The 27,311-nt window shown below is 38.2% G+C and overlaps 2 protein-coding genes across 3 annotated transcripts; one reads left to right on the top strand and one right to left on the bottom strand.

The window, feature by feature from the left end:
- The first annotated feature begins 701 nt into the window (after positions 1 to 701).
- On the top strand, positions 702 to 22,207 carry slc25a14 (solute carrier family 25 member 14). 2 transcript variants are annotated; one of them, XM_044370035.1, is made up of 9 exons: positions 702 to 874; positions 1,505 to 1,606; positions 2,857 to 2,995; positions 5,661 to 5,755; positions 13,986 to 14,071; positions 15,338 to 15,433; positions 16,596 to 16,720; positions 16,949 to 17,162; positions 17,936 to 22,207. In XM_044370035.1, exons 2-9 carry the CDS (start codon positions 1,543 to 1,545, stop codon positions 17,975 to 17,977), a joined length of 861 nt encoding a protein of 286 aa, XP_044225970.1. In that variant the 5' UTR covers positions 702 to 874; positions 1,505 to 1,542; the 3' UTR covers positions 17,978 to 22,207. The 2 variants fall into 2 exon arrangements, with proteins under 2 accessions (XP_044225970.1, XP_044225969.1); XM_044370034.1 differs by lacking the exon at positions 702 to 874 and having other exon boundaries at positions 896 to 1,606.
- On the bottom strand, positions 19,693 to 26,730 carry LOC122995065. The gene is made up of 2 exons (XM_044370033.1): positions 25,913 to 26,730; positions 19,693 to 25,807 (listed from the first exon to the last, which is right to left on the bottom strand). The coding sequence occupies exons 1-2, from the start codon at positions 26,574 to 26,576 to the stop codon at positions 24,936 to 24,938; spliced, it is 1,536 nt and encodes a 511-aa protein (XP_044225968.1). The 5' UTR covers positions 26,577 to 26,730; the 3' UTR covers positions 19,693 to 24,935.
- Between the last annotated feature and the right edge of the window lie 581 nt (positions 26,731 to 27,311).

Here is a 27,311-nt window from a genome sequence, read left to right as displayed (position 1 = left end):
GGTTAAAATGAATACTGGTGGTGGTTGTGTTGCTGAATTTAGTTTATATCATTATGATATGACACATGGGGTATAAGTAATGTTAGCCAAAGCACTTTCAAACTGAGCCAATGCAAGTTAAAGGAAACATATGGTATTTTACTGGAAAACATAAAACTGTATTTGCTTTTACACACCCATTTTTAGGTAAACTTAAAACTACTGCAGTCTAATGCTGCATCCTGGCAATAAACCATGCTTTCATGAAGGTTATAGCCTCACATTGATTTACAGTAAATGGGGTGGACAAAATATTATTTACACCTCTCGGTATAACACAATACTCTTCAAAAGTAGCACAAACTACAGCCTAAAAATGACTGTAAAGTTCAGTCAACACCTCCATAAAACTAAACTGAACATTATACTTTCATGAAGACAGCAGCTTGTATTGCAGGGCTGCAATGTTGGAGTGAAAAGTATTTTCAAACAGGACATTGCTGATATGTCCAACACAAACTAAGTTACAATTTTTAACAAAGATATTTTTCATATTTCTTTGATTCTAAAAGTGATCTTTAGTTTAGATTTTAAATTAGATTTTTTAATACATTTGATTTAATCGTAATTACTGTTTTTACATAAATTAGTCCCATTTAAGGACACGTGACCTTGCACTGAAAAATAGAGTTCGTCAAAGGGGTTTTATTTTGAAAGTACTAACGGAAATCCTGTTCTTTATCATCTCTGTAGTACTTGACATTAGCTGAAATGGGGAGCTAACAGCGGGCGACAACTTTTCTGCCTGCATTTTATTAAAGTCGAGCGACGTACATGTGTAAAGTCATGGAAAATCAAGTGAAGTAGAAAGTTGCGGATTTTATCGACACCACAGGTGCGTGACCTTTCGGTTATATGTGTCGGAAACTAGTTGCTAAGCAGTAACCTCGCTAACGAGCAGGCTAGTCGTTTCCAGAAGTGGTAGGTGACCAACCGTTAGCCTAGCACGAGCCATCTGCTTCGAGCTAACCGTTGGAAACAGTTGGGTGGGACGGACATCTCTGTAGTTAACACGATTAAAATGCATGATTTTCTGATTTTCATATAACATTTTAAATGCTATATCTTGAAGAGTATGGTGTACTTATGTCGAATTCTAAGTAGCATCTTGGTCAAGTGTCTGAGTAGCTTTTACGATATTAAATAACTTCATTCAATTCTCGTGACACTGTTGCTGTAAACACTCATGGTTTGCCCTTCCCGGCACACGAGCCAATTGAATCGCTGAATCATTTGATTGACATAACTCTCATCCAATAGCAACTCCGCAACAAATATGATGGCTCTCTCGGCGGTGTTCGACACTGCGGGCGTCTCTTTCCGGCGCAGTACGCTGGGATGCTGATGCTGAGGACCCTAGCTGATCTGTAGCATCATTGCATCTCAATGTTTCTCGACATGTTGTTTTGTCTGAGATTGCAGCACTGTGTTGACCTCTGTCTGTGCGGCCTACTGTTGTTTTTAGCGGGGCTGCAGCAGGTGGAAGCAGCCGCCGCCGCTGAGATGTCCAACTTGAACTGGAAGCCGTTCATCTACGGAGGGATGGCCTCGATTGTCGCAGAATTCGGTACGTGATGCACCACAACATGCAGACCTTAACCGTCACGTATACTGTACTAGACGCTGATATGACATGACAATATATGTTTTCATAGAAATGGCCTTTTAAATTCCCAGAATTTGCAGCTTTAGGGATATTTTCCTCCATTGTCTGCTGAGAGATGATAGCACTGGGTTTAAAAGGGCCATTGTGCATCCAGCTGAAATAGAAGAGCTCTTTGGTGCAAATTGCAACTGCAACTGTAGGTGTACCCAATTCACGAAATTTGAGTTTAGTCAGATTTTTGGCACACATTGTCACTGCTTACTTTGTAATTTGTATAATACACAATGGTCTGCTAGTTTTCATATTATTTATTAACTTGGCAGTTAGTCGCAGTTTATACCTCTCACATAGTATCATCACATTAGAGTAATTAGAGTGTAAAATTACATTTATGTAGGTCATCTGCTACATGATAAGAAAAATTTAACCCATTTCTCAAGTTAATAATAATTATAATATTTACTTTATCTGTATTGCACCTTTCATACAAAAAATGCAGCTCAGAGTGCTTTACAACAAAAGAAATTGCATGCACCTAGTGCTTCACATCAAAAAAAGACAAAATAACGAACATAAAATATCTAAATATACATAACATGGAAAATAAAACCTATTTGACAATATTCATAAACATAAAATAAAATAAGTGAAAATATGATAACCAGAATGCGTATTATAAGCGAAAACTCTGAACGATTTTGCCATGTGTACACAATCTGTAAATTGGCGCCTCTGGTCTCTGAAGTCATAACCTTAACAGAACCTCCCTTTTCCCAACGGACACAGACTCACCACCGGTCTCGATTAACTTAATTAAATTAAGTTGTGACTCTTTTTTCCTAATCGACAGCATGAGCCAAAATGATTTGGTGTTGTTTTTGATATTATGTTGAATTTTTTTCTTGTGTTGTACACGATCAGGGAAGGAAATATGCCAGTTCTGGTACGTGAATAGGAAACTTGGGAAATTATAAAACTATTGTATCATACTATATGACTCGAATACAATGATCATACATAAGAGACAAAAACTGGGGCTACCTGACAGTATGAATTTGTCTGTATTCTTAGTATACCTGCAAAATATCCTCCTCTACTCCCCAATCATTGTCATCTCTTAACATTTATTTGACTCTACTGCCTTAATTTTCTTCTTCTTTTTCTTCTTCTCAATGTTATTGTTATTATATCATTATATTTTCAATCCTCAGGGACATTCCCCATCGACCTGACTAAGACACGGCTACAGGTCCAGGGTCAGTCCCAGTATACAGAGGTGCGCTACAGAGGCATGTTCCACGCCCTCTTCAGAATTGGCAAGGAGGAGGGCATCCGGGCACTCTACTCTGGGTATGGAACTGACTTTTTTTAGGCTCTGGACACACAACGTTATGTTCTATGTATACCCACGATTTGGACACCACAACAGATTTTACCAAGATCTTACCAAGTGCATGCTAGTTTGGAGCAGCCACAGTAGACAGATGTTTTTGTGACTTTCGGTGTCCATGTTCACAACCATTGTGACAATCTTAAATTCATCTAAAAATTACCGTCACACAGATTTAGCGGGGTTGTCAAAGCGCATTTAAACAAGACAAACATGAAGTCTTATCCCATTGGGAAGGTGTTGTTGACCCTGTTGCTATTACACTTTATTTCAATTGTATTGGTTAATCAAGTAAAATCCCAGCATGCTACTTTTTAATCATTCTGAATTTTCACAGAAAACCACTCCATAATCACAAAAATATTAAAGTGTGATTCACTGAAAATATAAAAATAATGATATGTGTGGTGCCTTTATTTGTGTGGCAATGATTTTGAGTTTTCTATCTGTTTAATGCTAAGTGGAGGTGAATTACTTTTGTAATTACTGAAATATTGCTGTTTTGGTAGATCCACATAAACAGATACACCGATCAGCCACAACATTAAAACCACCTGCCTAACATTGTGTAGGTCTCTCTTGTGCCGCCAAAACAGCTCTGACCCGTCATGGCAGGACTCCAAAAGACCTCTGAAGGTGTCCTCTGGTATCTGGTACCAAGACGTTAGCAGCAGATCCTTTAAGTCCTGTAAGTTGTGAAGTGGGGCCTGCATGAATCGGACTTGTTTTTCCAGCATATCCCATAGATGCTCGATCGGATTGAAATCTGGGGACTTTGGAGGCCAAGGTACCACCTTGAACTCTTTATGTTCCTCAAACCATTTCTGAACAATTTTTGCAGTGTGGTAGGGTTTATTATCCTTCTGAAAGAGACTACTGCCATCAGGGAATACGGTTGCCATGAAGAAGGGGTGTACTTGGTTCACAACAATGTTTAGGTAGGTGGTACGTGTCAAAGTAACATCCACATGAATGTCAGGACCCAAGGTTTCCCAGCAGAACATTGCCCAGAGAATCACACTGCCTCGAACCTGGCCGCTCGCATGATGTAAAAGAAAACGCGTTTTGTAAAACCAGGCAACCTTCTTCCATTGCTCCATGGTCCAGTTCTGATGCGCACGTTCCCATTGTAGGCGCTTTCGGCAGTGGACAGGGGTCAGCATGGGTACTCTGACCAGTCTGCGGCTATGCAGCCCCATATGCAACAAGCTGCGATGCACTGTGTGTTCTGACACGTGTCTGTCATAGCCAGTGTTGTTTTTCCTTGGACCACTTTTGGTAGGTACTGACCACTGCATACTGGGAACACCCCACAAGACTTGCCGTTTTGAAAATGAGCCACTTATCTAGCCATCACAATTTGGCCCTTGTCAAAGTTGTTCAGATTCTTATACCTGCCCATTTTTCCTGCTTCAACACATCAACTTCAGGAACTGACTGTTCCCTTGCTGCCTGATATATCTCACCCTTTGACAGGTGCCACTGTAACAAGATAATCAGTGTTTTTCATTTCCCCTGTGGTTTTGATGTTGTGGCTGATCCGTGTACACAGTTGTGGGTCTTATATCAATTAATGCTGTTCAGTTGGTGTGCATTTTTGGTGGGGTTACATAAACAGAGGCTGTGATATAGCATTAATTGCATAATGGTGTTAAATCATTCAGTCAACATGGGTCGTCCCTGCACAATCTATTCTGTAGCAATTTACCAGATAACCCCTGCCTCTGTTTAACACACATCTGCTAAAGAACACCTTAGTTACAGAAAAGAGGGCAGGGGGTTCTTGGAAAATGCTGTAGGATTCCTCAGAATTTAAACACTAGGACTGACTCTTAGTTCCAGGAAGTGTGAATACAGTCCCGGATCTCTTTGTCGTGCCTTTCCATGGGGAAAGCTTTCTGTCTTACTCAATGTGCCGCTAAGAAAATCTATTTACTTTTCTTTGCAACACAATTGTGAATATGCTCCATGCTGATGGAATGGAGACAGCTTGTGCTCAATTCAATATGCAGTAATATGCTTTGCACACAGAGCTGTTACACTTTGTGGGTGGTTGAAGTGTGATATGGATGAAGCCAGCTGAAGCTTTGAAAGAAGCCCAGTGAGACAGGAAATTTATTCCATTTTGAAACAGGGTAAGAGGGAGCTTCTCTTTGATTTTTAAGCAGTGGCTGTGATCCAAGTTTCAATATTCATTAAGATTCATCTCTGCTTTTAGGCAATATACAGTAAGACTGGTTTTCATACTAGTCAATAAGACTGATTTTGACTCATTTTGCTAATATGCATCCTAAGTGAGGGAAAGTAAATACACAGTTAAAGGACAAGTGTGTAAGATTTAGTGGCATCTAGTGGTGAGGTTGCAGATTGCAACCAACTGAATACCCCTCCCCCTCCACTTCCAAGCATGCAGGAAAACCTATGTAGATATAAAGGGCTGATTCTAAGGTAACGAAAACACAATGATTCTTATTTTCATGGGATTATACACTAATTAAAACATATTTAGAAATATTATATTCCATTTCTGCCAAGTCCGTTCCACTGGATGCCGCTAAATCTTACACACTGGTCCTTTAACTCCCAGCGTAAAGATTAATAAATATATTTCACCTCTCCTTCCAGGATTTCTCCTGCCCTGTTGAGACAAGCTTCTTATGGGACAATCAAGATAGGAACCTACAATTCTCTGAAGAGGCTGTTTGTCAGTCGCCCAGAAGGTGGGTGTCACTATTTCTGCCTCTGAGATCCTATCTTCTACTTCTCTGCTCTGTCATTTACACTCTTTTATCATCAGAGTCTTAAATTCAAGCCTGCATACAGGGAAAGAGACTAGCCTCACAATTCACTGGATTCAGTTCATTAGTGTCACAGAAGCTAGCCGAAAGCATTTCGACAACAAGATATTAGTCTGGAAAAACAGTCACAATTTGTTGAGCTCTTCAGCTGGAAGCCAGGCCAAACAAAGATCAATGGGAAATGGTATGAATGACACTGGCATCATGCAGGCTGTATATTAAATTTAGATATTTGCATTGGAGGTCTGACCGGCTAAAGGCTGATGCAATCTCCTGCAAAGTAAGTTTGGTCTGTAAGCACTGATGATGACGCTAACTCGACCAAAACCATAGTAAGCCCTCTAGGACCACAGTGAGAGAATCTCTTTACAAGCAGCTTCCCTTTAGAGTAAAAAAATAACCTTAAACTGCCGAAAAGCTGAAAGCCACAGCAAAAGAGTTTGTCAGTACGAGCACCTAAGGTATTTGATCAAATTTACATTCTAGCCAGTTAACTGATGCAATTATCCAGAGTGAAGCGTAATGAGAGATATTTCTTACAAGTAGCCAATACTGCAGTGTTGAAAGTTCAGAGCCTTTGATTGACGGCTCTAAAGTGCACTGAAGGTGGGAGTTAAGAACACACTGACAGAGGGACTGATTTGATAAGCTTCCAAAGGAATTAATGAAATCCACACGCAAATAAAAGAATTATTTTAAAAATTAATGGCTGTATTGGTATGAAAGTTTAGATAATTATACATGTTACATTATATACATACATAATATGGCTTCATGGAATAAAAATATTATTTTACATTTTATCCTTGAGCACTGTTGCGAATAGAAACAAGTTTGTAGCTACAGACTGACACTCAACAGGCCTCGAGCACAACGCAAGCTGAAGCCAACTTACTGTGTGTTTCTGGCTTAATTATTTTAATTGGGTATATCGTATTTTTATGCTCCAGATTTGTCATATCCAAGCAAATTCAAGCATTTAGGAGAACAAACCAACTCACCTGAATTCATATATTTACTAGTTTTACCGTGTATTGAGGAAAAATTTCTAAAAGAAATTCGGACATTACAAGGTAGAATTTATTGTCTCCATGTACAATACTCAGTCTACAGGGGGATGAAATTGGGTTCCTTCAGTGCAACAGAGTAACAATAAGAACAGATACAGTAAAGAACTGCAAAAAATAGACAAGCAAAGTGCAAATAGCATTAAATCAAATGCAATTGATGAAAAGTGCCGTCACAAATCTAAGGATGTAATGTATCTTACTAAACAATTTATATATGTGTGTATATATATATATATATGTATATATATATATATATATATATATATAATATATAAAATTTAAAAACAACCTTAATGTAGTTTCTCAGATGTTTCAGCAAATCTTTGTTAGTATGTTTTTCTAAACTTTAAAAGTCTCCTTGGCAGGTGAACAAAAAAGTTTATTTCTAACCCTGCTCATATTACACTCTTCCTCTTCAGTCTCATTCTGGCGGTTTCTCATTCCTTTTCCTTCCGTCTGGGCTGTAATCATCGTTGGTGCCTTAAACAGCACAAACCCCTTACAGACCCTCTCTCCTCTTTGTTTATGTTGGAGCACTTTGCTTGCATGTCTGGGGTTTTGGTGTCACTCAGTGGGTGGTTGCTTGCATGTCTGGTTGGATGAAAAGGAGTTAAATACCCTGTGTCATAATTGTACTCAAGTATGAAGTGTTTGGGCTTGACTGCAATTGTGGTGAATTCAGAAATGTAGAAACGTAGAATTTGCCTTTTGAAATTAATATAGTCACATAAACTAATTGCACTTAATTTTATCTGTGAAACATTATCAGAATCAGTAAATAATGTGATATAAATGCACAAACACATGACGTGTATGGCAGTTTACCCTGGTGATATTGGTGTTGTGACATTTCTGCTTACCAACAAATCAGAATTGCAACGGTTAGTTCATTAATTGATTAGTAGATCGACAGAAAATTAATCAGCAACTATTTTGATAATCAATTTTTTTTAACAAATATGCCAAAAGTTTGCCAGTTTGAAGTTTCTCATATCTGAAGATTTCATGATTTTCTTTGTCATACATGATAGTAAACTGAATATATTTAAACTGTTGTTTGGACAAAAATAAGACATTTAAAGACTTTTTTTCTGACAATTTATACACAAACACAAAAATTGGTTTAAGGGGATGTATTATGCTTTCCCTTATTTTCAGACATATATAATGTCAAAATGTCAGATGTTCATGTTAAAAGTAGCCAATGTGTCAAATAACGAGGTAAGCGTATGTAGAAGTAATCCCTGTGCGCAAAAAGCACCAGCTTCAGACTGCTCTGAACTCTTAAGTTTCCAACGGTTTTTTCTACTCTCAGTCCGAGCTGCCGTCAGCTTGTGACAGATTTCTTTATACGGATATCTGCTACATGCACAGTGTGCACAGAAGGTGGCGGTAATGCATCCTGTCAGCCGAGGTGTTTCCTATCTGTGGAGCCGAATTTAGCAGCTCCTTGTTTCTCCCTGACGATCCCTCCGCAGGCTCCACTTAAGTCAAGCTGCCTGTCAGACCCGCTGCTTCTTCCCACTTTAACCTGGCTGGCTGTGCTTCCCTCCGGCCATACTGCAGCTAATGCTCTGCTAGCCTCTCAGCTAACGTTAGCCCCGGCTCTCTGTGTGGATCCAACCAGAGCACTGAGCCCCGGTTTGTTATTCAGGTTAAAGTGGGAAGAAGCAGCGGGTCTGACAGGCAGCTTGAGTGAAGTGAAGTCTGTGGAGTAAGCACCAGGACCGTCAGAGTCCGTGGAGGGAAGCACAGTCAGGGGGCGACAAATCCGCCTCTCTTAATCGGCAGAAATGGCCAATGCCAATGCTTTTATCGGCCGATAGCGATGACGTGCCGATAATATCGTGCATCCCTAGTTTGCATTGGCAGTAAAGTCACACAACTCTGATACGTAAAGCTAGCCCATCAGAACAGAGTGGGCTCATCGTGATGGGGGGCCTTAAAGGACAGGAGCTAAAACGAGAAACTGTGTATATTTAAGGGCTGCATAAAGGGCCAGTATAAGATACAGTACAGTGCAAAAGTTTTAGGCACTTAAAATAAAGTGAGAATGCTTACAAAATATTGCTATAAATTGTTTTAATTTATCAATTAACTTCTTACAAAGTTGAATAAACAGCAGAAACCTAAATGAAATCAATATTTGCTGTGAGCAGCTTTGCCTTTAGCAACAGTTCTCCTTGGTTCACTTTAACACAGTTTTCATGGTAACTTGCAGGTAGGTTGTTGTAACCATCCTGGAGAAAGAATGTTCTTCTGTGGATTTATTATTTAGGCCGTCTCAGGTGCTTCTTCATGCAATCCCAGATTGACTCCATGATGTTGAGATCAGGGCTCTGTGGGGGCCAAACCATACCATCTGTTGCAGGACTCATCATTCTTCTTGTTGCTGAAAATAGTTCTTTATGACTCTAGCTGTATGCTTGGGGTCATTGTCATGTCATGAATAAATTTAGGACTGATCAGACACCTCCCTGATGGTATTGCATAATGGATAAGAATCTAAACATCTAGGGTGCCTAAAACTTTTGCACAGTACTCTAAATAAGGAGTTTTTTTTTAACTGTGAATCATGCAAAGCTACTCTAGTGGAGTCCAAAAATAAAAATAGAGCTAAAATGAGCATAATAGGTCCTCTTTAATCAAGAAAAATAATCAGCAGATGGATTGATAATTGATCAATTGATAATGAAAGATTTGTTAGCTTCAACCCTACCACAAATATATTTCCTTACACAGCAGTAATACTGAACTGTACCTTTAGTCGTATGGGTGTACACCCCCAACACCCCCTCCAAAAAAGGTTGGATATATTTGGACAATCTGTGTCGACCCTCCTGGAAGCAGAGTGAGTGTGTTAACCTGCCGGCACTAATTTGCAAACTAAATAAGAGGCAAAGAGCTTCCAGGAAGGAAGCAAGTAAGGATGGAAGGGACAGAAAAGCAGGGAAGAGTGGACAGGAAGAGTGAGAGAGTTGCTACGTTCACACTGTAACTGTAAGTTCCATGTTTTCCCCCTCCTATCTGACATAGGTAGGATATTTTTATTAACAAGCATTACATTTTATATTTTTTACTGACATGGATATAAATGAATCAAACACCATTTCAGAAGCAAACAACCAGCATGATTGATATTCAGGGAGATGTCTCAAATCAGTCAAGATGTATAGGCATGTTGCATAACTGAAATATGTGCAAAAGTATCCTTTGTAGAGATTAATTGATAAGTGGAGAAAATTAATTGGCAGCTACTCATAATCCATTTATACTTTTTATGCAATAATGCTAAACATTCTCTGGTTTCAGCGTCTCAAATGTGAGGGTTTTCTGCTTTACTTTGCCATGTATCATTGCAAATTGAATATCCTTGGGTTTAGGACTGTTGGTCTAAATGATACCATACAACAACAAAATGATCAATCGTGAAAGTAATCAATAGACTAATTGGCAATGGAAGTAATTGTTGCAGTCCTAAATTAGAGCAGTTAATTGTTGATAATTACCATGTGGTGTTTTGTTTCCATGAATAAGTAGTAGCTATGTTTCTGTGTTGTAAATCACACAACCTTTGTGTGTATACAACATGCACCATAGGGCCAAAACAACTGTCAGGCTGAAGAGGAGACAGGAAAACCTCACATACACCACATTTGAAAAAGAAAAAACATACTGAACATACTGAAAGGTTAAGTAGACAGAAATAAACTTGTTGGCATTGGAGACAGAAATGCAAAAATCCTGAAAATGGATCAGTCTTTGTTGTCAGGCACTCAGAGAGAGCCACTTTAGTTATCAGCGAAATGGGTTTGCGCTACATTTATCAGTGATTGGCTGGCGCCAGCATCTTTCTGTAGCTCACAGAAAATTTGTGGCCTCAGACTCTCTCTCTCTTCCTCTATTCCCTCTCTGTCTGCTTTTTTATTTGACATTTCTCTTTTCCATTGACTGGTTCCTTCTTTATCTGGCATTAACCTTCATGACCTCTACTCTGAGTTCTTTTTTTTCTTCTTTCTTTACCAGCTCGCTTTTTCCTCTTCTCCCTCCCTTCTTTACCTCTGCTTCTCTCAGGATTTAATGGTCAATTAGTGTGCACAAGATATTTATTATAGAATAAAAGGTAGGAAAACAGAATGAAAGATCGGAGTTGTATTTTCTACTTCTGACATTTATGAGGACTATTCTTAAAGGAAAAGGTTTTTTTCTAAAGGAATAGTTCAGTATTTTGGAAAATATGCATATTTGCTTGAGATGGGACAATTGATAGGAATCTCATTTCTGTGTGTTAAATACAGAGCTGGAGCTGGGATGTGGTTAGCCTAGCTTAGCATAAAGGCTAGAAGCAAAGGAAAACAAGTAGCCTGGTTCTGTCCAAACTGAAAAATATTGCTACCAACACTTCTAAGGTTGTCTTAATTCCATATGTCTTGTTTATTTAACCTTTACATATTCAATAAAGAGTTATAAAATCAACAACTTCTGATTTTAGGAGAGCTGAATGTTGAATCTCCAGTATTTATTTTAGAAACAACAGTTCACCCATCCACCTAGTACATCTGTGCAGCATCTCCACCTACAGTGCAAGTTGCCAGATACAACAGTGAGAACAGGTTTTGCTTTTGGCACCTTCACTGTGATGACAGGACTTAGGGATGTGGTGCATAGTCAGCATGCCTGGGTGTTATTTCCCAAGACTTACAGCACGCTACTCCCCCTAAAACCACAAATTGCTGTTTTTTACATTTTTCGTTCTCTATGGAGATGCAACACAGTAATAGAGCTGAAACTATTTTGACAATCGATTAATTATTTTAGCCAGTTTTTAAAGCACAAAACTCTAAACATTTGCTGGTTTCAGCCTAAGAAACGTGTGGATTTGATACTTTTTTTGTTGTACATTTAGTAAACTGAATATCTTTTCTTAATTTCTGACATTTTATAGACAAAACAATTAATCGAGAAAATAATCAGCAGATTAATCAATAATGAAAAAAATGTGGTACCTCACTATCATACACTATGGTAGCATCATCATTTCACTTCCAAAGTGAGTTCAGTTAAAATTGAAACAAAAACATACAATTTACAAATTTTGGAAATACACAAAAATACTTAATTTTGCGAATACCCCCATTTATTCATCCTTTACTATTTATTGATGTAATTGTACAGTACATGTCAAATGAGACCATCTAATTATTTGCTGCTACATTAGTATTATCTTAATCTGAGTATGTAGTTGTAGTCTGTTTGTACTACAGTCATGAACTGTAAAATTTGTATTAAACTCTGATTATATTGGCAGCACAAGTTCTGAACAATACATTAAGTTTTCTTCTGCATCTACAGTAATAAATCAACTTTTTCAAATGTGTCAGCACCAATGAACCAGGGCAAATTTGTTGTTCATTCAGTGTACTTTCTTAATTATAATAAATCTCAATGCGAGGAGAAAATGGAGGGTTGGAGGGAAGGGAGCAGGGAGGGAGGCTAAAGAGGGAATGTTGAGTTTTAGTTACTGAGGCCTGACTTCACTTTTTCAATGTGTGAGTGTGTGTGTCTTTTTTTTTTTTTGCCAAAATGCAAAGCACTTTTTTCCTGTTAATTGTTTGCCTTTCCACTCTGCATGCCCTCTTCCACAATGGTGCCACTGTGTTTTGAATGCTTGTTTTGATGCAGGCTTGGGTTTTCCCTGTGGTTGTGGTGGGATTCGAATGCCCGTTCTTCTGCCCAAAATATGAGCGGCGCGAGGACTGCCACACTAACTGTTGGTCAGATTGATCAAGGATCACTGTAACTATTGTTCTAAACACAATCCATTATTATTTTGTCTCCTCTTTCTTCTTCTTACTCCACTCTAGACACCACACTGGGTTACTACTAATGCGATCCACCACTTGCTAACACTGACAAACTCCAAGGCTAATTGCTAACAATGGCACTGTACAGAACGTGCAGTCTCTCCAACAGCAATGTCAAATAAATCTCAGTGTTTGTTTTGATCTGCTTGGAGTGCCAGGCAGGTGGGGTTTGACTTATCGTGAGAAATAGACGAGTGCGAGAACATTTCGACTGTTTCTAGTTCCAGCAAGTGTAGCTTTGTGGTCAACTACTTACGTTGATGTATAGTTAACCCCATTCCCCCACTTTCCAAGTAAGTTTAAGCAAATATGGCACAAATTAGACATTATGATTTCTTGGTGATACCTAATCAACAGAAATCTTTTCTGAAAAGTTGATTTACACTTGTTTGTAAGATGCCTTTTTGTCTTTTCTAACTTTCTCTTATCGTTAGTATGTTCATAGCTCATAGCGTTCTTAATCAGAAGTTTTATCTCTTAACGTGTTATTTTCAACACACTCTAGTTCGTGTCTAGTTTGGGTCAGAGCAGACTGTGTTTTTAAAAAATGATCTCATTATATTTGTTCTAAATAAAAAGATCCAAAAAGTATATATCTGCCAAGACCAAATATTTGGTAAAGTGAAACTACGGGCAGACCTGTATTAGACTAGATTAGAAAGGGTTTTTAAAGATTCTTACCTGTGTGTAGTTACAAGTGCAGAACATGTTGAGTCCTGTTCTTGTAATTCAGAAGCTCTGTAATTACAGTGTAATTACACTGTAATTTACACTGTAATTACACTGTAATTTACACTGTAATCACACTGTAATTTACAGTGAGCCTTTTATTACAAAATAAATGTTTAGGTGAGGCTTTCTTTGCTATTTCTAGTCATTAGCAAGAAGATAAGAAACCATTTTTAATCACATTATAAAGTAGCTTACAGCCCTCCAGAAACATCAGGTCTGTTGCCTTTATCAAGTATTGTATTGAATAATGACACAAATGTTTTGTCCCAAACAAGATCAACTAGTGTATTCAAATTGACACAATTTCAAAAAGTGGAGAGCATGCATGATTAACGTTATGATTTATGGGAATAACATACATCCCTCTAGACATCTATACATTGTAAAGTATAGGCTGTTCTTTATGGCATTGCATTTGTGTGTTTTTGTTTGCTTTTTGTTGCAAGTGTTAATTAACAGCATTTCTCGTCTCTTTCCTGCTGACAGACGAGACCATGGTCATCAACGTCTTCTGCGGCGTCGTGTCTGGAGTCCTGTCCTCCTCCCTGGCCAATCCCACAGATGTCCTCAAGGTGATTCTTAATGCCAGAGGACTTGGCTAAGATTAAAGCAGTGCTTAGTTAGTGCTTATTGAAATAGTGGAAATACACCAGCCTTGTTAGCCACCACCAATATGTTCCTACTTGAACAAAGTAGTAATTCAAAAGTCTAAAACATGCACTGAAATTTCATATTCTCTTCTGATTTTAACAATTATTTGAATTCTTAAATTATTTTTCAGTAATTTCTTACTCTAAAGGCTTAACGTTTCCCTGATTGTCATTACCACAGAACATGTGCTGTGGGGCTAGAATAATAATTCAACTTTTTGTTTATTGTTCAGTGTAAATGGTTGGATTTACATTAAGATTGTGTTGAAATAATCAATCAATTAACAGAAAAATACTCATTGATTATCTTGGTAATCAATTCATTATTTCAAGTCATTTATCAAGTAAGAATAAAGAACATTTGCTGATCTTCTCAAACATGAAGACTGTTGGCAATTTTAAGACCTAGTTTTGGCTCTGGTAACTTGTAACGGACAATTCATATAATTTATCAGTTAAACAAATGATTAGTTAATTAATAAAAAAATAAAAAGAATATAAAAGTTAGTTCCTGCCTTAATTTATACTCCACTAGGTGATTGGCAGTTTAATGATCGAACCCTGTCGATGACACTGATAAGATATCTGATGTAACTAAGCTACAGCATAGAGCCAAGAAAATAATATCAGGCTTCATATAGCAACACTAATCAGATCTACACTTACTTGCACCGGATGATTTACCCATCTCAACATTAACAGTAGAGTCACAGGATAACCACTCTGATTTAAATGGCCTATCAGCATTGAAATGATTTGTGTAGATATCCCATATTAAATAATCACATGTCTTAATGATACTTTGACTGAAGCACTGTGTTGGGAATTAGAGGAGAAAATGTTTTATTTGACCAGGTTTTTTGTTTGTGATAGAAAAATCTGTACCTTGCTTTGTGTACCATGTATGGTTATATATTAGACGGCAGGGTCTCACGGGTAACAGCAGGACAAAGTCATATGGATGTTATGTGGAAGGGAGAGCTCTGTAAAGCTTTGTCTAGGTCTGGTGAGAATCTGTTAACAACTAAAGGTGCCTCCCAAGGCCGTCAATAACAGAATTCTCCACATAGACTCTGCACACTCTCCGTGTCTGTAACGTGATCTGTTTGAATTAAAGAGACGCTTGACTTCAACCAACCTCAGTCTATTGATAATTTATCTATCAGTTTGTATGTCTCTTTGTTTCAGATCAGAATGCAGGCGCAGGGCAGTCTGCTCCAAGGCAGCATGATGTCCAACTTCATCAACATCTACCAGACAGAGGGCACCAGAGGGCTGTGGAGAGTGAGTGCTGGATTACTGTGTATAGGGATGTGTATGTATGTGCATTAGCCACAGTATGTAGTAAGATTAAGATATTAAAAGTTCCTTTAAGTGCAGCGTACTACAACCATCTCTACCGATAAAGCAGCAAAACCAAACTATGGACAAGTATTTTCCTGGTGTAAACAGTCACGGCAGTGTCACCAGAGACCGTATACAGTCATTACAGGGAAGCACACAGGATGATTAATTATTAAAGAATCAAGGAAAGGTCAGTGCTCATGACATTTGATTATTTGATTATGATAATTGATTAAAGGCCACTGGCCCTAATTTTATTTTTAATTTTAAGGACGTTTGAGACTCCATTGTTCCCAGACCAAATCATAAGTTGAATCATTGCCAAAGCATAAAGGTCGTTAATGACGTCATTGTGGGAGGAGCCTACAAGGACGACTTAGCGACAATGGTAGAAAATTTTCTGAATTTGGTTAAGAACGAGGTAGAGCGTAGAAATAGGTTATGAGAGGTACATCAGATGATGTTTTGTGGTTTTGCGTTAGGTTTTTCATCCCGGGATTGAAGCCTCGGTTTGCTTTGTGTTGCACGTGATACACAGTAAACCAGTTCACTTTGAACTCTGCCAGTTTCAAGTGTATCTCTTTGAGTCTGAACTTTAATTGAATTTCGAGACTTGTATGTTGTGGGAGACCTGAAGATCTATTGGCCCATCTGACGATTTTCCACCACTAAACCAAGCAGATCTTTAAGGGATACTCCAACATTTTGTGTACTTACGTTTGTTTGATGTCTTTCCAAGAGTAATGCATTCAGTACACAGATTAGTGCAGGACGTGTTTGATCTAGCTTAGCTTGAATCAAAGGGAAACAAAGGCACCAACTGCTCCAAAGTTGTCTCATTTACATGTCTTATCTTTTTATCTAGTATAGGGCTGCAACTAAGGCTCATTTTCATTATCGATTCATGTACCTGTGATTTTCTCTTTATGTATTTTGTGTATAAAATGTCAATCGATTATTCGACTAATAGATTAATCGACTAGTAATTGCAGCTCTAATCTAGTTATATGAGTTTGTTGCATGTCAAATCGAATCTGTCCACTGAGTTGTACTGTAATAGTGTTAAAATGAGACTTATTTTCCTCATCCTCCTCTTCCTCAGGGTGTCATTCCCACAGCACAGCGAGCAGCCATTGTCGTCGGGGTAGAACTTCCTGTCTATGACATAACGAAGAAGCACCTCCTTCGCTCTGGCGTTATGGGAGACACCATTTTGACACATTTCATGTAAGTTTATTTATTCTTAAACTCTCTTTTCAAGTCAGGGGTGGTGATCCTTTATGATCACATTTCCTAAAACACTTTCAGGACCCTACTTTAGAAATTAACGCTGGTCTCTATAGTTTCTGAGTGTGTTTCACTCCAAATTCAAAAGGCTCATGTTTGAATTTGGAGTGAAACTCCTCAGCTTCGGACTCGTCCGTTAATCTCCTTCCATGTCGGATGTGTTTACAGTTCAAGTTTCACGTGTGGCTTGGCGGGGGCGCTGGCTTCCAACCCCGTAGATGTGGTTCGAACCCGTATGATGAACCAGCGAGTTTTGTCAGGAGGCCCCTTGTACAAAGGAACACTGGACGGCGTGATGCAGACGTGGAAGAACGAGGGCTTCTTCGCTCTCTATAAGGGATTCTGGCCTAACTGGCTGCGACTGGGGCCTTGGAACATCATTGTATCCTTTAATATGTACAGGACTCCTTCACAGGTGGGGAAAAACACGGAAATCAGATTTCTGATCATTTCTAGGTCTCGGAAAGATTCAGGAATTCTGGAAAGAAACTTGAATAGGATTTTAAATGTTTGATCCAGATATTTTTGTCTTTTCTCTATTGTTATCCATAACATGTGGAAGTCAAATAATACTAATAATAGTGCTCATAATCAGCTATTTCTTTGTGAGCTCTTTGTGAAATAGAACATGAATATACACATTATTAGCATCAAAGTGTTGCTTGATCTGCTGTCATTCACTGGAATTTGATTTCCCCACATGGGTCCATGTAACACTGATGATGCAAGATGACAGTCATCAAAACTGTCCAATCAGTGAGTTACCCGTCTGTATAACTTCATGTTTACTCCTCTTGCTCTGTTTTGTAAAAAGTGTGTGAACTCAAATTGGACCAAGACTAAAAGGCAACAATGTATCATTTTTTCCTTTTGAACCAGAACAAATGAACCGAACTACAGGTTTGAAAACACTCATAGAATAATTTGGACCTGGCCTGACTTCTGTGTATCCCTGTTAATCTAAAACCACATATTTAAAAGTAAAATGAAGGTGAACGCTCTGAAAATGTGCGTCAGCTTATAAAACTGTGCACACATTTATGTTAAGCCCCGTAGGAAAGGCATCTGCTTATATCTCAGAGCCTGTTGATCCGACGAGCAGCTACCACCTGTTCTTAAATTAATCATGAAATTTTTCCTTAACACAATTCTCAGTTCTTCATCACCTTCGAGCAGCTGAAGAAGCTCCCGTTTTAACGCGGAGCGAGGAAGCGGGACTGCACCGATCTGCCAGACTGTGTCGGGCATAAGTGGGGTGTGAAGCACGGCAGCACCTGGAGTTTTGGCACCAGTATATTCACACTCCCTACCATACCCTACCATACCAATGATACAATACAGTATCAGTCACCTGCCCATGCTTATCCAAATCTTTTTTTTTTTTTTTTTTGCAACGTGTTTTATTTATGGTCACTGATTCTGTTCAACCACCTTTGACTCTCCCCAGGCAGCTAAATGTTTGGTTGTAGCAGAAAACTGGAAGTTTGGATGAATTAGGTTTATGTCCTTTAGCAGGTGTGACAGGTGGAGTTTTCCACTGTGAATTGAATGAGTGGAATCTGAACTTAAAAGATAAACAGAGAAGAGAAGAAACTTGTGATTGTATTATCAGGATTCCTACACAGATCTGGAAAAACATGGGGGAAAATTATTTATTAATAGGGCTGGAAAAATATAAATGGAAAAGCTGTTTTTTTTGTGTGTGGGAACCCTGTCTTTTAAGCACATAGACATTGCATGAAAAGTGTCGGAAAAGCTATTACTGTAGATTTAACTGTTGAATGTTGAGGCTGTTACAGGTAGTTAATGTGCAGAGATAAGACTGGACAAGAATAATGCTCAACAGCACTCCACATGAATTATTGAAAATAATATTCAGCGATATGTTGTGATCTTTGGTTTAGTAAAGTGTCAAAAAAAAAAAAAAGGTGCCACAAAGCCTCTGAAATTTTACAAAACAGTTTCAATCTCAAAGTGGGTCAGTTGCCAGAAAATCATTCAACACATGAAGTTTCTGTATAAATTTACAACTGAAGAAAAAATAGTGAAGAAAAAAATGTTTTTCCTTTTTTTAAATTTATTTATCATTTGTTAGGATCAGATATGATCCACTGAAGTTTTACTTGAAACAACCAGAGATCAGAACCAAAGCCTCTTAATAAGAGAGCGGAGACACAACCAAAACCAAAATATTCAATCCAGATCAATAAATCCTAACGACGGTGTTTTTTTTGGTTTATTTTTCCTGTTTTGTTTGCCTCCAGTCTGCTGCAGCATTAGGAAATAGAGTAAAGAGACTACATGATGTAAATGGCTGTACAGACTCATTCACACATAGAGGTGGATGTACTATTTTATCGCAGGCATGTCCGGCTCTACGTATGATGCCTTGTTCCGCTATTTTTAATGTTGTGCACCTGGTTTGAGGTCAAGTCATGGCATGAATAGAAAACAGGCAGCTGGTGTGGATAAAAAGAGGGAAAAGTGGGCCAAAATGTGTTTCTACCAAACTTGGTTTTGTTTGCAGCTTCTTTTAGTCCTTATAAATATTGATTTTTACAGGAGAAAATCTTCTCTGGAAAGTATTTGAAAGTTGGTGAAAATACATGACCTGTTTGAGACTGAGAGCAACAAATTGATATTGCTGAATCATAACTCCACCCATGTAAAAACAAACAAACAAACAAACAAAAACAGACTGAATGCATTTGTTATCTTTAATTCATGGGAATCTGTAAATGATATCTCGGCAGTAATCTTTAGAAATTCTAGGAATTATTTACAAATATTTATTTTCCCTTGTTTGACTTGCACAGTACAGTAGTACAGCTTCTTTTATGTCAAATATTTTATTTTTCATTTATAGTACTTTAGATTTGTTTTACAAGTTGAAGATATACTTTTTTTTTTGTCAACACCACTTTTTTTTTTTTTTAGGCAGTTGGCCAAAACTTTTCCATCCTTGATCAGATGGATATCCCAAAATGATCTTGAGAAGAGGAGTCTCTCCTCTGTTGTAATGATGCAAACGTGCTGGATTCTATAACTGATATCCATTATAGATATTTTATGATGTATAGCTTGAACAGCACTGACAACCTGCACTTCTACGTACACTGCTGTAGGCAACGTTTCTGTCTTGGCTCACCTTTAAGGGTCATATTTCATCCATACTTGTGTACAATCCCCTGCTACTCGCTACATTCCCCCATAGTGCTTTCACATACATGTAGGTATATTTTTGTGATTTTGCGAATGAAAGTTTTTCCCTCTGGCTTCCTCGTGCTTTTGATGAAAAACACACGTATGGTGTCCTTTTGCCTTGAAATGAATCAGTGGTCATTGCAGCTGCAGAAATCTCACAAATGGCCTTTTATTCCATTGATCCTGCCGAATCCAAAATTAAACCCATAATCTGTCCTAATATAAACGCTATCTCTAATATCCAAGTTGAAAAGGCGAGTAAAATGTGTATTTCCAAGTTATTTTTTTCTTCTCCTTGAGCTAGAACTTTAGTTTCTTCAATCTTTGCATTTTTAAGTGTACTTCATTTTAACATTTTCAGCGTGAATGTGCAGAATATACTCAAAACACAGTTAGAATTCAGTGTGCGCTTTGAGTCGAGCTGGTTTTAGAGGTCATTTTAGGTTTTGAGTGTGTGTTGGACTCCTGTTGTTGGAACATGTGTGTGTGTGTGTGTCTGGCGTTCCCGGTGTGCTTCTGCCTTTTTTTTTTTTTTTAATGAGCTTTGTGTGAAGATATTTGAACACAGCCCCTGGAGTCCTGGGAGAGATGCACTGTTACAGCCTTATATTAATAATCTGTGATAATGTTGCACCTCTGCCGATACCGATGCCTCATTACCATACCGAGTGTGAGATATATTTTTCTTTAGTTAAAGTCTACAGGTTGTGATACAGTTCTCGGGTTCATATTTCAGTTACATTTCAGTTACCTCAGCAGTCGTGCGTTCCTGAGCCATTTAAACTATCTGCTGACAGTGATGCGCAGTACTTGTGTACAGAAAAGCATCGCAATATCAACCACTGTGATACACAATTCATCTTTTAACACATTTACCTTCCTCTGAACTGTGCACCAAGGGATTCTGATCAGTTTTTTTTTTTTTTTTTTTTTTTTTTTTGGAGTTTAAGCTTGTCGACCACAGATCGTCAGCAAAGAGTCCGCTGAGTTTCAAGTGATTTGATCACAATCTGAGTGTCGTGGGGTTAATTTTAGGAATATGTCCCCGGCTCAGGCTGAGGTCAGAGGTCAGATGGAGCTTAATTTTAGAATTTTTGGAAGAAAACAGATTTTAGTGTTGGTTTTAGTTTTGAAGTGATCAGTCGACAAAAATAATCCACCGATAACATTCTCTGGTTCCAGCTTCTCACTTATCTGTGATTCATATCATAGGAAATTGAACATCTTCGAGTTTATAATGTTACGTATGTCCGACAAAACAAACACTCGTCTTTGGGCTCTGGGAAATTCTGATAGGGCGTTTTCTGACATTTTATAGATAAATTATTGATTGATTTTATCCAAAAATCCACACAGGATCCACATTAGGATGGAGGTTATTGAACATTTAGTTTTTGTCTGACTACTTGTTCGTCAACACCGTGTTGACGTGTTACAGTAGTATCACAACATGTTTTAAAGGAATAAAAAGTGAGATACACAGATTTTTTTTTTATACTAACCAACCAACTTTGTGCGCTCGTTTGCACATTGTAGTGAATGTAATCGCTGTCGTGATACTCGGCCTGGTAAATGATGATAAGACTTCTGTCATGTTTATATTTATGGAAACATTTCAAGTGTACAACAAAGTTAAGGCAGGAAGATCAGCACAGGAAGTGGCAGCAGCACATTTTTTTTAAGGTGTCTGGTCACCCAAATTATTTACCTCTAATGCTATTTTTAGTTATTTTGGTAAACTGACCCTTTAAAGTACTGAAAAATCATGTTCATGGAATTATGATCAATCATGTTCTTTAGAAGAAAGTGTTGTTTTCAGCTGCTCCTCTGCAAAGACATGTCTGTTCACATCATAGCGTGGTGTCTCCCATTTCTGTTTAATGTTACATGAACTGTCCAGCCTTTTTTAAAAACGTCCAAAAGATTTCTGTTTCTGCTCGTCACTGATCGTCCCGTAGTTCAACTTTGATTTGTTTGACTTTGACTGTGACTGTGTTTGTGTTGTAAAAGTTTTCATGCCGGCAAAATGATTTTAGAACCATATTTGGGATTTGTTCATGTTTTTAAGCTTATGCAAAGTTTTATCTATTTTCTAATTATCTGAATTATTTCATGTTGACCTGTTTTGACTTTAGAATGATTCACCTACAGTATTTATTTGACTCTGTTCAGTGAACCAGAATGCGCTTTGGCTGATGCTGCTTTCCATTGCTGCTTGAATTGGGGAAAAAAAACGAAAAAAAATACCCAAACATTTCATGCTCATGCTTGCATGCTTTTTTTTTTTTTTTTTTTGTAAACAGTAGTAAGTTTGTGTTTTCATTTGAACTGTTACCAAGTGCTCTGAGTAAGCTACATTAAAACAACTCCACTTATTTGCCTGGTAATTAATTCCCTTCACCAGCATTTTATGTTCATGATGAACAACTTGAGCTCCGTTAATGAAACACACGGTCGTGTGTGTGAACAGCAGGCAGCAGAAAACAATCTGAAATAAAGGGAAATGTTTATGAAAACTTAAAATTATAAACTTAACATTTATTTATGTGGCTACAGTTTCTGAAACGGTATCTTGGCGAACAACAGCCGACTGTGGTGATTTGTCGTCACTGTGAGGAAACGCTGCACAGAATTACTGGGTGGTCAAATAAACTGTCGTCCCACTAAAGCTACAGATTCTAGTTTTTGATTCTGTGTGGATTAAACAAACATTCGTCAGGTTTAGAGGTGTTTGTTAGCATATTTTTAAACTTTGGACAGAATCAGGCTAGCTGTTTCCCCCTACTTGCAGTCATTATGCTAAGCTAAGCTAACAAGCAGCTGGTTGTAGGTTCATACTTAATGCACAGACAGGAAAGTGAAATTGATTTTCTCATCTGACTCTTTGCAAATAAGTGTTTCCTAAAATGTCTGAACTGTTCCTGTAATGATTTTGACTTTAATACCTGCATTTCCTCCATTTTGCAAGAAGGAACCTGTAGCCTAATTTCAGCAGAAACTTGAGAGTTTAAATTAGTTTTGTCTTCATCCCTTCTCGTTAATTTTCCTGAGTCACACTCCAGCTGTGTGTAAAAATGCATCGGCAGCTAAATAAAAATCTTAACTAAAGATCCACTTACTAGCTTTTTCTGGAGCTACAGCATCTTACTGTCTTCATCAGCGGAGGGAGTTTGCTCAGTTGCATGGAACTTCAGTCAGGTGATAACAGGTGTCCTGTCTTAAGAGTAAACTGAGAGCTGCAACATTTAGTTGATAAGTTGATTGATATAATTAACGACTAGTTTGGTCATTTTTAAGCAAAATATACCAAATATTTGATGGTTCCAGGTTCTCAAATGTACTCAAATGTAAGAATAAGTTGCATTTCTGAGTTTTCCATTACAGTGAAGTATATATTTTGGGGTTTTGGACTGTTAGTTGGACAGAACACAACACTTTAAGATGTTAACAATTAATCAGTTAATCAAGAAAATAATCAGCACAGTAATCGATAAGATCTTGAGGTGTTGAATAGTTTGTAAGTGCTGAGTCCTTGTTTGAAAATTCTATGCAACTGAGGAACTAAATTTGCTGATGAAGACTGAGATTCAGTTGAAAGCTCCAACAACAGCTTTTGACCTTGAATTAAGATTATTTTGTCAAAGTTGTGGCTTTGACTAGTAGTTTTAACACCACTAGTCTGAATCAAAGAGCGTCACAGTGTTTCATGAACTCTGACTCATGTTATCCTCACACTCCAAAAAATAAATAGATCTTTTGTGACTGTGTAGTGCTTCATGAGAGCTTGTGTTTGATAGAAAGAACATAAAATAGTTCCCTCCTGACGACCCCAAAGAACCACTGCAATTTTTTTTTCTTTTTTACCATTTTGTGCCATGTGAGTGTTTTTTTCTTTTTTTAAAGGTTCCCTCTTAAAACCTTTCATTCAATGGACTTTACGGTATATTGTTGGTTTTATTTTCAAATGTTCTTATATTGCTTTACCTCAAAAGGAGTTTAAAATTGGTCTGATTTTTCACAATCCAAACTCACTTTCCCTACAGACATGCAGTCTGTTTTTTATCCTAGCTAAAGCACCTTTCCCCTTTCTCATGTTGAACAAAACAAAAACACTGTTACATTGATTAAATTAAGATATTCGTGATTAGTTAACTATTGGATTTTGGTGGGTTAGCATCATTTGTCCCGATCAAACAGCCTGAAAACCTGCAGGGAACTTTCTTGAGATATTTTATTGGTTTAATTCTTCATTAAAATGCCAAATGTACAGTGCACCCTCTACTAAACTGATGTAGGTTTCTAAAGAAAGAGTTGAGAGGTCTTGTGTCCCACCTCTATTTAAATGCTGTCTGAGGCATCAGTCAAAATGTTTCAGATTTTAAAATACTTTGTGGAAATTGTTATTAACTGACAAATCTGCAGTCTGACAGGAGATGAAAATCTATAAATATTTTTGTAAATTTTCTCTTCACTTCCACTGATCATTTGCACTTTGGTGTCCGTTCAGCTTGTATTATTGCTGTCTATAACCTTTTTCGCTTGTTCACTCGATGAATTTCTATGGGAAGTTTTAAGTGGAGAGTACTTTTTTATTTTTTTCTTTGACAGACTGGGTTTGGCTTTATATACTGTTGTAAATTCAACGTACACTCAAATAAAATATATCCCGTGATTGTTTCTGTATCTGTTTCTTTCTTATTGCTTGCTCAGTTAAATTGTCGCCTTTATTTTACAGGTGCCCTCTTTTTATGTTGATTTCCTGATTTTGCAGGTATTTAACAGTTATTTTTAGAGAAAGGGTGGTGCAATTTGCAAGAAATGATAAGAAAAAATGGAAAAAAGTGTTAAGTTGGTTTAGTTGTTACAGTATGTCTGTCAATATGTTGACAGGGTAGAAAAAGGTAGAAGCAAGGTGGGAAAAATGACAAAAAAAATGTTTGTATTTTTAAATCTAAGCATTCAGAGCAGGTTGAAGGTTCTTAGCTAGCATGAGGCTGGTATTGCCATCATTCTGTTTGTCTCCTTCTGGGGGCAAAGAGTTGGACATACAGGCCCTGAAGGGTTTCACAATAGCTCCGCCCAAACAAGAGAAGAACCTGACAATGGCACTTTTCTTCTTTTCATTGTTCGGAGAGGGCACAATCAGGTGATCCCTCAGGGTTGTGGTAACAAAATCGTCAGTGGTGGGATCCTGTGACGTCATGGCTTGCAGAAGCACCTCTGCAGAGCCAAAATGCTGACACAGGTCCTTGAACACAGCCTTGTAGATCTTCTCAACACTCTGAGGGTTGGAGCTCACAGCAATTTCATTGGCATGGATTTTTCCCAATGCCTTATCTTTCAGATTCTGGATGACCCTATTAAAAACCGCCTGGGGCAGTGATGTCCGGGCCCTCTTTGTAGTACACAATAGCAACTCAACAAGCACCAGGATGAGCAGCTGGTGCTTTGTGTCATCATATGTCACTGGTTGAAGACTACCAGTGTCAGAAGAAACAGCTATTGCATCTGTGGATCCATCAACCTGATCTTCATGCAGTGAGGCCGGACTAATAGAACTCTCTGCAGGAGTTGGTTGAGAAGTTGCTGTTTTTTGACAGACTGGTCCACTGTCGACAGTTTCAGCTGATTCCTGGCTGAACGAGTCCTCAGATTGGTCATCATCTGAGTCCTGTGTATCTGTTTGGTAAGATCTCTGCTCTGTATCAGTCGTTAGCTCACTGTCATCGTCATATGTTGAAATATCTGCATGATTCCCACTGCGTTCGGAGACATCAGTGCTGTCAGTGGACACCCAGTCATCTGAGTCCTCACACCAGGATCCTACAATTGGACGCACACATTTAGGAATCTCCGTCATTATATCCATGACTTCTTTGTTTGAAGTACAATAGGTGATTACGCAGTTTTCCTGCTCTATGACCATACGCAGCAGCCTTTTTTTCCCATTGTCACGTATGGCTGGAATGGTGTTGGGCCTTTCCAAGTCTGTGGACAACGGTGTGCACTGGCAGCTCTGTTGGTACATGCATCTTAGCATCTGAGTGACTAAAGCAATCATGGTATGAAGAGTTGTGTAACAGATGCAATTACAATCAAAAGTCTTGGGTTGCAGAGACCAATTGAAGAGGTCCATTACCACAGCTATCTGAGAGTTTATCCCTCTCGTCACCTCTCTTGCGACTAGCTGGATGAACTTGTCTAAGCTCTCACAGTGAACACTTGTAGGTAAGCTTAAACCACTGCAGACACACTGTGGGAGGATGTTTTTCAGGTTAGCGAGGACATCACTCTCATCTACACCAAAGAAACAATGTCGAGGGTACAGATACTGTTGTAACCGGAGGGATTTCCTGTGCCAGTCTGATATGACGGGCTTAATAGCCTTCAGGATAAACGAGGAAGTCAAATTAACAATGTGCTGACACATGTCCACCATCAAATTCGTGCTGTCGATGTTGAGGTTGCCAGATTCCACCGCGCTCCAATGCCTTTTCAACAAACCTCTTATATACGGGCTAATCCATACGTCGCATCCCTTGAATGAAGGGAATTTCACAAAAGCAGTCAGTAAGAGTTGCGATGGATCCATGATAGTTGCAGGCTTCCTCTTAGTTTGTGACGTTTGTTGTCCGCTGTCCAATACAGAAACGTAAACACATCAGGTTTAAGTTCATGCAGTATTGCTTTTGGTTTGTTGGGATAAAGTTCTAAAGCTGTCCATTCTAGAATGGTTACTAGATATCGTTCTATTGTGACATCATCAAGAGTCTCTAAATTACTTATTTATTTATGCATTTATTGGGACCATGTATAGTGTTAAACATAAATGTTACCATTTGATGTGCTGCTTACAGCTCATTTTCATCTGCAGTCCCTTACACTTAAAATGTAATAACAGCACAACAACAAACGGTACAAAGCAAAAAACACACAGGACACATAATACAAAATGCAAAGCTACATACAAAGCAATAGCACATCACATACACACACAATGTCAACTAGAAATTAACAATGTAAACTTGTCAAATTAAAAAAGCAAGATTATTTGTGTTTCATGAGAAGACCATGAGATTAAATTTAGAGTCAGTGGTTACAGAGCTAAGTAGTTTTTAGCAGATTTTTTTAATTGGGTTTTGAACGTACTGATGGAACTGCAGCTCTTCATATCATCATTCCACTGAGTTGTGGCTTTCACAGAGAAAGCTGACTGCCCAAATGCAGTGTGACAAAATGGTCTGGTACAATCTTGTATAGAGGATATTCTGGAGGATCTAATAGAACTTACTGAGCGATTGTACAGTTGTATAGTGGAGGAAGGGGC

This window comes from Thunnus albacares, chromosome 13 (assembly GCF_914725855.1).
Source record: "Thunnus albacares chromosome 13, fThuAlb1.1, whole genome shotgun sequence".
Taxonomy (NCBI): domain Eukaryota; kingdom Metazoa; phylum Chordata; class Actinopteri; order Scombriformes; family Scombridae; genus Thunnus; species Thunnus albacares.
The sequence above is the reverse complement of the archived record's forward strand: the minus strand, read 5'-3'. Positions and strand labels throughout refer to the sequence as shown.